Source organism: Phoxinus phoxinus, assembly GCF_949152265.1.
Source record: "Phoxinus phoxinus genome assembly, chromosome: 4".
NCBI lineage: Eukaryota > Metazoa > Chordata > Actinopteri > Cypriniformes > Leuciscidae > Phoxinus > Phoxinus phoxinus.
Window position 1 is genome coordinate 22,437,883 of NC_136879.1, and position 17,028 is coordinate 22,454,910.

Consider the following 17,028-nt stretch of genomic DNA (forward strand, 5'->3'; position numbering starts at 1 on the left):
AATGTACTGTATACATACATTTGAGCTGTCGGTGCTTTAAACACGCGTCTGATGTCAGCGCTCTCCCGCAGCATGTGCTCTCAGTGCAGCACGCAGAATCACGTGTCGAAATAAACAACACGAGGCACGAGTTTTTATTACACCTCTAGAGGCCGCTCTTGTACTGCATCATGCCAGCAGACCCTTCTCAGCTCTGACACTGTGTAATGAATGACAGCGCGCGCTTCTCAGCCGCTCCAGCAATGGACGCAACCAGGAAAAACTATCTGTATATATTTTTGCCGATAACGATAGTTCCACCAGTCAACAATCGGTGCCGATTAATCGGCAAAACCGATGAATCGGTCGACCTCTAGTCGTTGATCTACTAGCCTCTGGTATCTGAGAGTCGCCAACAAGTTTTTTGACAGTGTTGTCAAATATCTATTCTGAAGCTGTAGGGGGAGCTCTATAGAGAAACCTGTGAGCAAAAAACGAGAATACAGCAAGAAATTCCCGAAACTGCATAGTCCTGCTTTAACTGTCCAGAAAAATAAATGATAGCTTATTAGTTTATTTAAGTTTAAATAAAAGTGCTCCATTAGCGTTTTCTTTCAAGTAAAAAAAAAAAAATAGGACCAAAAAAACCCTCTCAATTTCAGAGTTATACATAAAGTACTTATAAGAATCATCTTTTCCATACAGTATATTAAAGTGCATCAAAAACACAGTACTGAGGGCTTGGCGTCGATTTTCTTAACTTTTTCGCCGACGAAAGCAGAGCTGCGGAGAGCCGCTTCGCCATGCTTTCATTGTTTTGAAGGGGGAGGGGGAGCTGAAATAGCGGTGGGGTTGTGTCGCCCAGATTTGCTTCCCCCTGATTTGCTGCCTGTAGCTGATTAAACAGAAGATTACGCTTTGATTGATTAAACGTGACTAATAAACACACGACTATAAAAATGTATGGTTTGTCTGAGAGATCTTCAAGCCTTCATCACTGTATAGAATACTATGAAATATGTTGTGTGCCTTATTCTGTGTTAGAAGCCACATCATATCACAGAAGGATCGTTATGAAGTGAGTTTGGAGTAAAAACATGTTATTAAATGTTGACTTTTGTTGGACAAGAGGTTTATAAAATGTTTGGAAAGATGTTTGATGCGTGTTGCTTTTTCAAATGCATGTTATAGCCTAAACAACTAAAACTCGCAGTGCTTTCAGATGCAGCAGCGTTTACTACTGATCACAGAGCCGTGCTTCACTGACAAGCTGTGCATAAAAAATAATCACAGCCCAGGGCTCGAATTTCATTGTGTATATTGCACATAATTTAAATTATTCCCGCAGGTCTCGCACTTATAATGCGGGAAATTCCCGCAATGGTTTTATGATTGAATTAAACCACACAGATTATACAATTAAATCAGTTATTTTTAGAGATGCACCGATTGATGGCTGGCGACTGGAATTGGACGATTTTCACGCTGACATATGACAATTGTATGCCGGTCAAATGCACTCGGGCACCTCATGATTAACATCAACATAAGCATCACGCGTGCACGCGGAACGCACATGTAGGAAACCGTGTATTAGGAACTACAATTAATTTGCCTTGCCTAAATTTAACGACATCACCTCATAGCCTAACACTTGCGACATCACGCGCGTATGATGATTCCAAGATTTTTTTTTTTAAACCGACACACAAAAAACTACATCCACATTAAAATTGAATTGCAAGGTGATCCATTCACAAATTGTCACAAGTGCTTGTTTTAACGGACGCATCATTCTTATAGATCCAAGATGAAAACGGCATTGTTGTTCGTCAGTAGGCCTATTGTTTTCATAGCACATTATGGTTACACATTTGTTAGTTAACAAAACATTTAATGACATTAATAACACTAAAAACAATACAATTACAAAATATTAATAATAATATCACTAAAATAGCCGGCGGCCTAATAACATGTCTTTAGATCACGAACACAGCACAACTCTTTAAACACTTGTTTAACAATAAATATTCTTCTAATTTTTTCACTGTCATTAATGTAGGTCCACAAGAGAAATATTAAGGCAGTAAATTAAGATAGTTGCTATACCGTTATATAGCCTATCCATCGTCGTCTCTGAGAGGAGAATGTGGCGTTGACAGAAGCCAGCGAATGAGCGCGTTTACAAGCACATGGGCTACTTAACCTGATTATGCTGAATAAACTGACAATCCATGTGGTCATATAAACGCATTAACTGTTTTCCTTTATCGGAGTCAAGTCAGAAGTTTTAGTATAAAACGATCGACTCTGATTTCTCCCGGCATTTAAAACACATTAACCGGTTCGTTGCGCTTATTGAAGAGCGCATATGTGAAGTGCATCCAGACAGAGAGAGCACTGGTAGGAGGACATAATCCCAAACTCCGATCTTTCCTGATCCAATAAATTATTAAAACGTGTTCTAATCTCATGCAGAAATAGCCTACAGTCAGAATGCTGCATCTGTAACGGCATGACAGGATGTGTGTCCGTAAATTTCCCGCTGACATTTTGAAATACTTTGAGTCAGATACAAAAATGATTTGATCTTTTTTTTTATCTCACTATACCGGGAAATAACCTGATTTAGCCTATTAATAAACACTCCACCTTTACCAGCAAAATAGAAAAAGATTCTCATATATAAAACGAAGTAATAAAACAAGCAAATTAATAAGTAAAAAAGCAAGTTAATAATCAAATAAGTAAGCCCCGCCCCTTCACGATAATATCGTGTATCGCCGATCTCACAGGCTGACGATAGGACGATATGAAAATGGAGCATATCGCCCAACACTAACGTCGGTTTCACACCGCAAGCGTGAGCGGCGCGTATTTTTTCCGGCATGCATGTTATCAATGAGTGCGTTCACACCGCAAGCAGGAGCGTCGCGTGAGCAGCAGTGAAGCGGGACTTTCGGCGCAGAGTCTATTTTTGTTGTGCTGATCATCCTCAATTAAAGTGAAGCACACTTTTGATTGACAAAATAAATATGATTTCACACAAAAAGTGCCCAAAATGCACAGACTTTGCTTGTCTAGTGATGTGTTTTAACAAGAACTGGAGTAGGCTATGTCAGAAAAGAAAACAAAGACTCAAAAATATTTATAGAAAATGTACCCATTTAAACTTGTTTTTATTATTCAGTTTGGTTAAAAGTATATAGTGTTTTATAAAAATAAATATTTGTGTGTGCTGTGAAGTGGTTAGAAAAAATTTTATCAGAATCGGTTAAAATCGGCATCGGCAGGTCAAACTCAATGAAAAATCGGAATCGGCCTATAAAATTTTAATCGGTGCATCTCTAGTCATTTTAAACCTCTGCGAGATGCAATTTCACAAACAGCGTAAGTAAGTGATTCAGTAGTGCTGCATCTTCTCTCTCTCTCTGTCTCTCAAAATGGGTTGCACATGGCAAGTGTCAAGCGCACTGACAACGCGCTGACAGAGAGGACAGACATTGATATTAAACAAGGTCTCGCCTTTCAAATTTGGTAATTGTTAAAAAAAAGAAATTTAAACAATAAATATCGTTTTGTGGCTCTTTCATGTGTCTGACAGATCGCTGTAGAGCCTCAGTTAAAGCTCCTCATGAACCGATCATCTCTTCCTTCTAGTTCATATAGCATCAAATAAACATGAATGAACATAAGGAGTGTTGTTTTAACCGCGGAAAGGCACCAGTACACTCCTGTTTTTCAAGTTCAAATCCTCCCATGTTAATCTACTAACTCTCCTGACTGCTTTGTCGGACAAAATGGCAGATGGTATGATTGGGCAGATCGCCTGTCAATCAAGCTCCCTGCGAAGGGTCAATTGTCACTTGCACATTCGGGTGTTGCATCGTCACTCAAGTTTTTTTATTATCATTTATAATTTTTCACCACATATTTATTTACTTTGGAAATTTGTGGGGAGCTGGGGAGGGCTCAGAGACCAAATGCATGATACATGTCTGCTGAATTTTAATATATATCCTGCTCACTTTACGACTTAAAATAGTCTAAAAAATCCTACAAATAATTTGTTGCAGAATGCTAAACACATGTTCAATTTATTATTAATTCAGTGTATAGAGGTCTATTTAGATGATTAAATCAAAATCAATCCCATACAGACGAGCTACGCCTAGTCTTATCAATTTAAACATTCAATCGATTTTAAACTATTCAGTACTCGCATGCTTTTTATAATGGATCCGTGGTGTGCACAAGCTCTTAAAGTGACAGCAGCCTGTGTCTGTCATTAATGTTGATAAAACAGCAAAAGATAGCAGGATTATGTATTTAATTTACAGGACTAAACTATCCAACAATCCTAAATTTGATTACTTTACTCAGTGTCTGTAGTATTTCTGAATACTGTTAGACCTACCCCCAAAAAACGCTTCTCTTAGGGGGTGCTTTCACACCTGAGAGTTTGTTTCGGAACCTGGTGCATTTTCTCCCTTTGTTCGGTTCGTTTAGGCATATGTGAACACGGCAATCGCACTCGGATCCGCACCAAAACAATCGCTCCAAGACCGCCTGAACGAGGTGGTCTTGGGACGATTACAAACGAACTCTGGGGCGGTTCGCTTGAGGTGTGAAAGCAATCCGACCTAAGGGACCAACAAAACAAATGGTATTATAATTCATAATGGGAAATGTGCTATATAAATAGCAGTAGGCTAGTGTCTGATTCTGTGAATGAGCACATTAGTTGTCAAAGCTGAAAACCAAAAGAGCACCTCTTCATCTTTCTGTTGTGTAATTGAGCTTCGTGCGAGAATGCTGTCTTGATGAAGCCTTGATTCCTGCTCTAGCTGCATTATAACATTCATATTTTGTTTGTATGTGTCTTGACACTGATAACTTCTAGACAACGCTCAGAGCTCCAGAGAGAGCGTGTTTCAATTTGCTGTAGTATTAATACGAATGTAGTATATAATTTAACAGCGGCAATGACGGCTACATTCGTATAGTGTTTGCGTGTGTCTCTCGACTATGGACCACTCACTGAGCTTCGTGACGCACCGTTTGGAAATAGTACGTCTCACTTATTTCCGGTTATGTTTACTTTCAAATGTAGGCTACTGTGGTCAATGAGTTCAACAAACGCCACCTAAAATGAGTGTCCGCAATAAGATTTTAAAATGTGGCAATTTTTATTGACAGGAGAAGATATATTCAAATGTTTACTGTGTGCAGAATTTTCCAAACTTATCGGAACATGAAGTTTTAATCCAACCCATGCCGATCTGAGAAAGCAGCGGGTGTTAAAAATAAAATACGCCATTATTTCACCACAGGGTGTCAGTGTTCGTCTAAACTAGTGACCGCGATGCTCAAGTGTGTGAGAACAGATGAATAACATCAGTACCCTACGAACCACGAACATTGATTTATTTGGATTAATATTTTAATCATTTAGTGTCATTTTTCAATGTCAATCTTTTTCCACTATTTAGATGTTTATGCCCAAAATGCTATAATATTCAAAGTAGTTGACTGTCATTCTCCTCTACGCTGTGTGCATTATTGACTAAATAATAGCCTAGCCTATTTAACATCGTTACAGGCACCTCGTGAGCATTCATTCATTTAACTATTTTAAAAGACTGGAATAAACACCAGCGCACACAAGCAATCCTTTTAATTGTCAATTTCATTTAGAAATGTAAACCCAACAGGTATGAAATGTCAGAAAGAGAAAATAACTGTTAATGAGAAGACGAGCATATAGGACTAGCCTAGGAGCATATACTGCTGCAGCTTTAGCCTATTTATTATTCAGAATGCACAGTTGGAAAGAAAATATATTTATAGGCAGGCTCAAGATAATTAATACAGAGATCATTATTCATTGTTTTAATCAATTTCCTGCCATAAAACAGTGATAATCTGCATTCCTCATGTATGTAGGTGCGCTGAACGCTCTAACCGGAAACTCCCGATATGTACCAACTAGAATGCGGAAGTAGTTGTGCAAGTAGTCCATTACAAATAAAGCCACAATAAGCTCAGGAAGCAAACTTGTCAATCATCTTGATGGAAGATGCAGAGGAAACTCTGACCAATAAGTGGACAGTTGTACTCGCATGTGACTTGTGAACACATTTTGGTATGCTTTGAAAGGTTGCCTTGTGAAAGCGAACTGTATCAAGAAAAATCTGCAACATTGTAACAAATTAGTCCCTGTTTTGGAACAAAACAAGCGATCTATAGGTGTGAAAACGCATTTGTATCTTTATTCTATTGTATTTATTTGTTTCACTTTAATTCTAAGATTGAAATCAAGCTTCCTTGTGTTCTGTAAACTCTTAACAACAAAATTACCCCATTGTAAAAACACAAATACAATGAGTGAACAAACATTTAGGTGAGATAAATGTAAAAAAAAGATTGTCTAAAAAATGCATTAGGTCAAATTCAAAAACAGCCAAATCGGTTTAAGCGCAATTTCATGTTTTTTTGTTAAAGGCACACCGTGGAACTTTTGGCCACTGGGGGCGCTAGACCTGTAACTTTCACATCGAGTGCCCCTAGAGGCCACAAGCGCCGCAGCACTGTCGCAAAAGTAAAGAGCACATCCACTTAATAAATGAATAGCACAAAAGTGAACCGAAAATAACTGGTCAGGTAAGTCGCATAGACCAGGGGTGCCCAACCCTGCTCCTGTCTGTCCTGCAGAGTTCATCTCCAACTCTAATCAAACACACTTTAATTTTCAAGCGATCCTGAAGACGTTAATTGTTTGCTTCAGGTGTGTTTGATTGGAGATAAACTGTGCAGGACAGTCGATCGGCAGGAGCAGGTTATAGACGTTTTGTACCTAAAACTAAGTTGTTATTGTGCTTGTTTTGGAGTCATCTTATCTTTAGATCGGACTTGCGTCGTCTTATTTGTGTTTTTCCTGTAGTAAACTATGAATTTGAATCTAAAATCATATAAGCCTCTAATAATACATAGACATTTGTATCTAAATTTAAAATCATATAAGCCACAAATATAAGTTATATGAACATAAGTTATATGAATGTGTAAAAGGACAAACAAACTGAAGCCAACAAATAACGGCAGTAGGTTTTGACATATCAGTTTTGTTAAACGAATTCCCGACTTCGCAGTAAATATTACATTATATATCCACTTTTATGCCGATGTTTATGTTTTATTTTCAGTCATCATTTTCTTCGCCCCTTGAATAATCTTCAGAGTCCCCTCCTGAAACAGGAGGAGGACGCGGAGGACGACGAGGGAGAGCCGGGGAGAAACAAGAGAGCCTCTTGTTTTTCCGTGAGCACGATCCCTCTCGCATTTTCTCTTTCTTGCCTCCTCAGGAGCAGTTTTAAACTTTCCTTGCCTCAGCCATGACCAAGAGTCGAGCAGGCGGAAAAATAGTAGCAAAAGCGTTAGCTCCTTGAGCATATCAGAGCTTGTGGTCACGTGACGGTCGTAAATTGATTCGTTCTCCAGGTCACATGACCTGTCCAAAGACGGTCCGTCTCCTCCAAACTTACATAGGCGGTATTTCAAGAGGGCAGCCCCGCTCGGAGCATTGATAGTGTCAAACACTGTATATTGGCCTGAGGACTCATTTAAAATATCTCATATGCTTCAACTCTTTAGGTCAAAAGTTCCACGGTGTTCCGATTGTGCAGCCCTGACAGCAGGTAAACTTGGATGCTGTCACTTTAAGACCGACTGCATTGATCTATTCATTCATGCGTTTTCTTTCTCAACTGTTTGTTCACTCAAGACATAAATTACTATGTGTTTACTTTAAATATACATGGTCACTTTGACACATAAATAGGGGTGTAACGGTTCACAAAATTCACGGTTCGGTTCGAAACGACACAATACGTTTTCAATACAGCAAAAAGAAAGAAATGCCAGAGAAATTTCCTTGATTTAAAAAAATAAATAAAAATTATTAAAAGAAAATTTATTTTTAAATAAGTGAGTTTTCCTACATCTTGAAACTTTTAGTTTTATAAATGGGGGTAATCTTTTAAGGATGATACAAATAATGAAAATTCTGTGCATTTTAATGTTAAATTCATCAATCAGGTGCACTTTGAGAGTTCAAAATTGACCGTTCGCAAAAGCCACGCCCCTTAGTTATTGTTACTACGCCCGTCAAACAATTGAGAACCATAGCCATGGCTGGGTTGAGCTCCATACATTAAGTGACTGGTTTTGGAGTAATGCAGCAGACATATCCTCCAGTGCACGACAGAAATATAGACAGAATAGCGCACGGGAGCACATGCACTAAACAGTTTTGTAAAATTATTTATCAATCATTTTTATTTGATCATATATCATTTTACAAAACTGTTTTGCGCATGTGCTCCCGCGCGCGCTATTTCAGTCACAACACTGCAATCAGAGGACGCGCTGAAACATCAACTCTCGATGCTGTTCTCTTCATTCATAACTCGGCCTACTGAGAAGGATATATTTGTGTAAATAGTTGTGCAACTGCGCAAACTTTGTTTTAAAGTTTAATGCTTGAGTTCCAGAGGAATTTGTGACTGAGTGTACCTGTTCAACCACATCAAAGTTTCGTAATTAGTAAGTCCGTGCTCTTTCTCTTTTTTTTCCTCTTGTTTGCTGACTGATGAGGGGCCGCAGTGCCGTAGTGAAACGGTGTTTGTACATGTAGCCTATTTTTTTTATAATAGTTGCAAGCAATCATAAAATACAGCAAGTTTTAAGCCCGTGCAGACCTCACGGCCATAGGCGCATCGTTGCACTATCTGGCTGAAATCGGAATGTTTGACGGAGGTCCTTCTCCTTAGTTACAGTTGCTGAGCTAGGATTGGACGAGAACCGTTCGAGGGCGGGGTTTTGCGAACGGTCAATTAAAAGCTCCAGCCCATATTCAGTGTAAATTAAACCAAGAAATGTTACAAACGCGTCTCATTTAAATTTAGTATATTCCGGCAATCGTCAACTATGCAAATGTGGAAATAAAGCGTAACTGGGTAATTTTTCCTACGCTCATGACATAGCCTAAGTGTTTTGAATGTAGTTCTGCTTCTCATCTCTCTCTCCTGATCCTGATCCTCCTCACTATGATCTTCAGCCACTGGAGCTGATGAAGGTCCTGCTGCTGCAGAAAACAGATATTTTGACACATTTTACAGCGTCTGCTTGAAGGGGCTGTATCTATTTTTCCACGCTATTTCTCTGCACATTCCTTGCGTTTCTTCTCCATCTCTCAGACTATTTTGACAGATACACACTGACACGGCACACTCGCTCAAAGCCCAAAAGGGGAGGTGTTTAAAGGTGATGTTATTGGGCCAGCCCAGTGTCAATCAAGAAAATAACCAATAGGCCGCTGATCTACGTTTCATGGGCCGGTCCGCTGTTGCTTGATCAAGATCGGCTCGCACTGCACTGACATTGGTCCAAACTCATAAACGGTCCGTGAAGCACAAAGTAATGAGTAGCGCTGTTTCGTTCATTACATTTGCCATTTGATGTTGGGCAACGTTGTGGTCTCGCCAGTGTGACTACTAACAATTTTTTTAAAATTTGGTTCAATACAAAAATGTGTATCGTTACACCCCTAATAAGTAGGGCTGTCTCTAACTATTATTTTGTTAATTGAGTAATGGGTCAATTATTTTGACAACTAATCAAGTAATCAACTAATCAAGTAATTCTTTTTATGGTAATAAAAATAGACCCAAGCAAACAATAGCCTTTAAAATGACTTCAAAACCATATATTACACTTGAGGCAATAATATTTGTTTCAAATTAAGTATCAAAATCAAGTAATCATATAGTTTTATAGAAAAACACTGTTAAAATGCATAATATAATATATAGACAATCAACTTATGAACATTATGTATTATAACAAATGCCTGTAGAGGGTGCCAAGTTGCCAACGCGCCAGTGATTGTTGTTGTTACATTTTACAGCAGATCAAATCCTTGTTTAATATTGGCCTAATTACATTTAATTAAAATGTAAACAATCTTTAATATTTGGCTGCTTCTCAATGATAGAAATGCTACATCCAGTAATTTCTTGAAAAAAGAATATGTAGACATCAAAACATGCAAACTCAGAGCGGAGGTTTAGACGATTTTTGGGAAATCGCGATTTCAAAGTTTTTCACTCCTTATGGTGCTTCAATGGTTAAAGATCACTTGTTTTTAAACGGCGATACTTAAAAACGCATGCAAACGATAAGCTTTTGTGACTGAGTAGCACAGCAACGTCACATGAGCATAATTGCGATTTGATAGTCCAAAATCCATACCGGTTAATCATGTCTGCCGGTATATGTGATGTAAATTAAAGAGTATTTGCCTTTTAAAAAATTACAAGCAATGCATCTTTCTCCATCTTCTTGTTACTTGGACAAAAACTTAGCTTCATGAAACATTTGATAGTGTCTTTCCTTATTTAATCTTTACTCTGCATTATGCCAGTAGGCTTAAATGTGCTGTTTATAACTTGTTATAACTTGTTTATAACATGAATTACAGCTGAAGAACATGCACAACACTTCACTTATGCATTTTTGACTTGTCTATTTAGATTTAGAACGCTTGGTGTTAAAGTTGATATGTGGGTGTAGTGTTTTAGTTGGATAATCGGCAAAACCATCAGCTTGAGCACATCACCTTGATTTGAAAGTGTAGCATTTCTTTGAATTTAAATGTCTTATGTGGCAATGAAATGCATGAGACTGCTCTTTCTAAAATTGATTTTTTTAGAGGTGTCAATATTTAACCATCCACAGGAGGTGAGGTTTTGGCCAGCATCCTGCAATTAAAAAAAGAAAAAATAGAATTTGCCTTAACTTTTTCCAGGATTTACACACAGAATCCATTAGATCATTTCTTTAATGGCACATTTTCCAAAAGAGTAATTGATGTAAATTCCCTGTTCATTTATAAGCGTTCATATTCATGTCTTTTTATTCTCTCTCTTTCTCAGCAATCACTGATTGGAGAGCATGGCTCACTCCAAGAATCGAGCCACGGACGGCAAAATCACCTACCCGCCGGGGGTGAAGGAGATCTCCGATAAGATCTCCAAGGAGGAGATGGTTCGGAGACTGAAGGTGAGGAACAATCTGTCATTCATCAAAGTGGAATTATCCATTGAGGAACAATGAGGAACAATCTGCTCAATGCTCAACAGACATGCCTGTGATTTGGCTATAAAGCTCAACAGTGCAAAAACCAGTTGTAAATCGAAACCTGTAACGCTCTCTACAGAGCACTTACACAGATACACAAACGGAAACCTCAGCGGAAGTTTTATCAGACAGAATGAAATTATAATTTTTATGCTCATATTTCAAGGAGTTTTTACAGCTTGTAGATACAGTTTCCTCCCTCTGTGGCTTCGTCACTTATGTCTATTTTTAAGTAAGACTACCAAGTGAAAGTGTGTTTCCCATTAGAGTGTCTTACATCACACTGTTAGTTGGATGTGTGGTTGACACACGGCTCTATGGTGTTTTTCAACCTCAGATGGTGGTGAAAACCTTCATGGACATGGACCAGGACTCAGAGGAGGAGAAGGAACTCTATCTGAACTTGGCCTTGCATCTCGCCTCAGATTTTTTCCTCAAACACCCAGACAAAGATGTCAGACTCCTCGTGGCCTGCTGTCTTGCAGATATATTTCGCATCTACGCCCCCGAGGCACCGTACACATCACCTGATAAACTTAAGGTTGGAAAACTCAGTCTATTGAATGGCATGTTAGTTTTTGCATATCAGTGAAGAACTATAAATGTTTATATCCATGATTACATTTTAATTTCCCTCCATGGCTGCCATGGTGAGGTCACATGACCAGTCTAATACTTTTAAGTCTTTTATGGCCCCATTAAGAAAAAATTTGTGATTTCTGGTTTATTTTGGGAAAGAACTATTAGATTGTATCATTTTAAGGGTGATATTTATGTGTGCATGTGTCTTTTTCTTCACCTTAAACAAAAGACAGCAAGGGATCAACAAGGGATCGAGTTGTTCTGCAGAAAATACTAAAATAACACTGCGGTCTCTCATGCATTGTGAAGCCTTGCCTTTGCAGGTGCTTAAAATATTAAAACTGTGTGCTCTTCTTTTCCACTCAGGATATTTTCATGTTCATAACTCGACAGCTGAAAGGGTTGGAGGACACCAAGAGCGCCCAGTTTAATCGATATTTTTATCTTCTGGAGGTATGGCACCCAATTAATATACTCTGAAGCAAGGTCTTACAATGGTTTTTTTCTGACCTTGTCTTTCCCCCTCTGGCTCCCTAGAACATCGCTTGGGTGAAATCCTATAACATCTGCTTTGAATTGGAGGACAGTAATGAGATCTTTACTCAGCTCTACAGAACACTGTTTCAAGTGATCAAGTGAGTCTGTTGTGCACGTCTAACCATTGAAGCATTCAATATAGTAAGAAAATTATATAGAAGTATTTTGTCATTTTCTTTGTAGTGTGTGTGTATATACACACATACATGCAGAACAATTGTGCATCTCTGAGCGTCAACACAATGTTGTTTAAATTCTGAATGAATCCACGTTTTGAAGAATTGGAATAACGAGAGCCATTTACTTTGTTCCTGACTGAATCAGCTGTTACGGTTACAACTGTTACGAACTAAACAAATGAATGACTCCGTGGGTGCGTCCGAAAACGTAGGCAGCTGACTTGTTGCCTCACTGCCTTATCAGGCAATAACGTTGTAGGCAGCCTTTGCGCACAACGGTTCCTCACGAAACCAAAGACTTTAGATGTACAAAGACGGTGCACTCGTATTGAATGGGAGAAAGTGCACCGCCCAATGCGGAGTAAGTCCCGCCTTCTAAATAAAAGAGCCAGTCACCAATTGGGAAAATAGGGCTGGGCGATAAACCATTTCATTTCGAGAATGTGATAAAATAAGCTCTGGACATTTATTTTTTATTTTTTTCATTTTAATTTTTTAATCTAACAGCCTATCACACAGCAGAAATAAACGCAACAACAGCCATTCAGGTCATGTCACTAATAAGTGATTTCTGTGTGAATGAATGGCGCTTGATACACAAACTGACGCACACGTGACGCTCACAGTGGTTTCAGCATCTGCCGTCTCAATATACTGTATGAGGACATGAACATATGAACTTCATCTCCAGAGCTGCTTTGAGAGTCCCTTCATAAGCTTTTCACCGTTTCATTTGAGAAAAACTACCGTCAAATACAGACTGAAAGAACTTCATGACAAACCGTCAAAATAAAAGTTCAGTTTAACTTATAAATTATAACAGAAATATATCACTACTGTATACTTAAATGAACTTCTCGAAGTAATAATATTATTATTTCTAAGGAATATTTAACAACCCAGATATTTTTACATCCATGTTTTAAATGTATACAGTTCTTTTGCTCAGCATCTCATTTGACAAAAAATTTGATTACATTTTAAAAGCTTGATTAAATTGTTAAAGTTTATATACATTTGTATTAAATCATAAAACAGAATCCCAAAAAAGTTCAGTGGAAATCAGAATTTAGGCTTTACAAAGATGGCCACCGAGTGAAATGACTTGCCTGAAAGGGACTTCGGACAGACTTCGGAGGCAGCGTAACGGCGTAATGATCCACAGCAAAATGGAGCGAGTTTTGGGGAAAACGAAGCAAATATTTAATTTCTACAGTAGTAATTTATCGCTAGAGTGGAATGACATCAAGAGTGGAAAACGTTGGTCATAAATGTGCATTTACACAACTGACCTCCAACCGCATCTTTCAGACACCATCTTTAGCTCAACTGTCACAGAATGAGAAGCACAAGATTGTGGGATATCAACGGCAGCGAAAGCGAAGGATATATTTATCTAAATATTATGGTCTGTTTGATGCTTTTTTTTTTACATTTAACACAACGATGACTTTAAATTATCATTTGGGGGTAACATTAAGGGTTAATATTACATAAAATGAAAATTAATGATAATGAAAATGCATAGTCATATGAAAATGCATAGTCATAGTCTGGGAAACCCTTTGATGTTTTGAGTGATATTTGCTAATTTTATATCACCAAAAATATTATTGTGAGTATTAATTACATGACCCAGTAGTTTTTGTAATCCTGTAATAGTGCTGCCATTTGGTTAGAGAGAGCAACGTTGAATCTTGCAATAACAACTGTCATAATTCAGTAAAGCACCTCCTTATTTTGCTGTTTTCGGTTTGAGATGCAAATGTGAAGCTGCAGCCTATTTGTTATGTCCTAATGAACTGTCAGCCTCCTGCTCGGCGATATTATTTCCCTGCATTCGGTCAGGTGACAATGATGCGTGCGAATCCCAGGTGGAAACCCTTCATTGCATGTGTGCTATAAAGGCTGCATATGGGGCGATTCATCTCAGCCACTGATGTTCACTCAGTCGGAAATGTCCTCTATGAGTAGAACACTGCAGCGCTCGGCTCTCATGTGTAAATGGAAAAACCTAGATGTGTTTCTGTTTTCTCTGCCCCATTGCGCTTGCTTCCCATCATGCGCTGCTTCACTTTGATTGCCTGGTGCACCTGATTTTTAGGTCAGTTCTTGATTTTACCATGATTTATTTATTTATTTTTAGCAATGGACACAACCAGAAAGTCCACATGCATATGGTGGATCTCATGAGCTCAATTGTCTGCGAGGGCGACTCTGTCTCGCAGGAACTCCTGGATACTGTTCTGGTTAACCTGGTCCCAGCACACAAGGTACAGAGAACAAATAAACTTGATTCTCATAAAAAAAAGAAATACACACACACACACACACACACACACGGGTGTGTGTGTTTGTGGCCTATAATTGCATGTCTATAATACTGTATTAATGTGTCTACATAATTTGTTGCGTGCATTGCAAAGCCATTTAAAAAGTCATTACTTATGTTAGTCATGTATTTTACATTACATTAAAATTTTTACATAATGAATTTTAATGTGGATAATACAATGAAGCTTTTAGCAGAACTTTAGCTTCTTGGGTTTAGCTTTGTTTGAAGTTAACTTAATAATATAGTTTTATTTTTTTGCATACTTAAATGTAACGCATTTTAATGCATTATTTAAATTAAATGTTTTTATATCATGTTGGTATTTCTTTTAACTTCCTTTAATTTTATAATTTAAAGTAAAGAAAAAAAAAAGTCAATGTTAATGTAAAGAAAATAAGGCTTATTAAATTATTTTCCATGTCAATTTGCATACTTTACCCCTAAATTATTATTTTCAATGTTGATTATCTTCAAGTTATTTTACAGTAATTTTGAAATTTATTTTTAATTTATTAATATTATTTTTTAATTTAATGTTATTTAAAATAAGACCAGGACATGTTCTTGACAGGTTTCATGAGATTTTCACACATACCTTAATTATTCATTTCCTCCACCTTGTCTTGCAGAATCTCAACAAGCAAGCGTACGATCTGGCCAAAGCCTTGCTGAAGAGAACCGCTCAGGCCATAGAGCCATACATTACCAACGTGAGTAAACGTGATTTATAATAGTTAACTTTGCATAGAACATACACCCTATTTCTGGACGGCTGTGCCAAAATCATGCTGACTTACAAGGGCGCGAGTAAGTTCTTCTCGTTTATTTAAATCGTGAATAATCCCTAATGAACGTCAATGATTTGACTCCAGCCCTTTTGCTTTCAAAAAACTCGTTGAGGCTTGCAACATTAACCGGAGATCAAGAGCGCCTCTCCACGCTCAAACGGCGTGTTGAGCTTAAACACATTTATCAGTAACACCCGCAGGAGCATGCAGCGCTGTTATGCTGCGAACCTTATTCCCTGCAGTGCTCATTAAAAGTGCCAGAGATAGTGCAGAGGAGAATCCTTCTCAATAACCCTAATAGATCAGAAAGGCCGGCTATTCTTTCTATTTCGTACATCTGCGCTCCCCTCCAGCCCAAAGATGAAGCCACTTACTTTTTTGTTTTGATCTAATACCAGCTTCCTCAAACTAATCTCTAATCAACAGCATGTGAAGATCTGCTGCCAGACGGATATGCAGTGAGTTTTAAAGGGTTCTCCAATGCAGCATGGTAGACTTTGATGGATGCGAGTGTGTGATGTGCAGTTTGGTGTCTCAGTTCTTTAACCAGGTGCTGATGCTGGGGAAGACTTCAGTCAGTGATCTGTCGGAACACGTCTTTGACCTGATCCTGGAGCTCTACAACATCGACAGCCATCTACTGCTGTCCGTCCTGCCACAGCTGGAGTTCAAGCTTAAGGTAAGATGGCTTGTTAACGATACATGGCATTATGCTGTTTTCTCCCATAAAACTGTCTGTGTGTGCCTTGAGGTCTTTTTGCTTGTGTATAAAATGTATAATTGTTTTGTATGGGGTGACAGACTGATATTTGGCCATTTTGAGGTTTTCAAAAGAACAATTTCTCTGATCCAAAATCTAACAACAGCCATTGTAAATGTATAATTCCTATTTTCAAAATATTTTAGCGAAATAGTGTGTAGAGAAAAGTTTTTTTTTTTCCTTTTTTTTCTCCACATTTTTGGTTTTCATTCATTATAATTATTATTATTATGAATTTACTTATTGATAAAATTATTATACATTATATCAGCCAGTGGCCCCTATGATTTCTTGATACTGGCATTAGCTATTTGAAAATATGTTTCTTGGGGGGGGGCTCAGTGTGTTGTTTTATTTAGATAATAGGGGTCCAACAGTAAAAAGAAAATAAATCACGTTTCGGAACGTACCTTGGTTTTGGGGTCATGTTCGAAATGAGTTCGGTACAGCAGGGGAAATGGTCACACTTTAGTTTAGGGTTCAATTCTCACTTTTAACTAATTATTAGCTATGACTTTTGCCTCAAACTATTACTGCTTATTAGTTAGTACGGTTGTTAAGTTTAGGTATTGGGTAGGTTTAAGGGATGTAGAATATGGACATGCAGAATAAAGCATTTATCTATAAGTACTAATAAGCCGATATATATTTATTTGAATTAATATT

General features: G+C 38.0%; 1 protein-coding gene across 2 annotated transcripts in view; it reads left to right on the top strand.

Moving 5' to 3' along the window:
* pds5b (PDS5 cohesin associated factor B) overlaps positions 1 to 17,028 on the top strand; it is a 47,189-nt gene that overhangs the window by 7,632 nt on the left and 22,529 nt on the right. For both annotated transcript variants that reach the window (XM_079609586.1, XM_079609587.1), the window contains exons 2-8: positions 10,977 to 11,103; positions 11,519 to 11,722; positions 12,130 to 12,216; positions 12,301 to 12,398; positions 14,626 to 14,752; positions 15,444 to 15,524; positions 16,141 to 16,281. In XM_079609586.1, coding sequence (XP_079465712.1) covers positions 10,996 to 11,103; positions 11,519 to 11,722; positions 12,130 to 12,216; positions 12,301 to 12,398; positions 14,626 to 14,752; positions 15,444 to 15,524; positions 16,141 to 16,281 — 846 coding nt within the window. In that variant the 5' untranslated portion in view covers positions 10,977 to 10,995. The remainder of the gene's footprint in view (positions 1 to 10,976; positions 11,104 to 11,518; positions 11,723 to 12,129; positions 12,217 to 12,300; positions 12,399 to 14,625; positions 14,753 to 15,443; positions 15,525 to 16,140; positions 16,282 to 17,028) is intronic.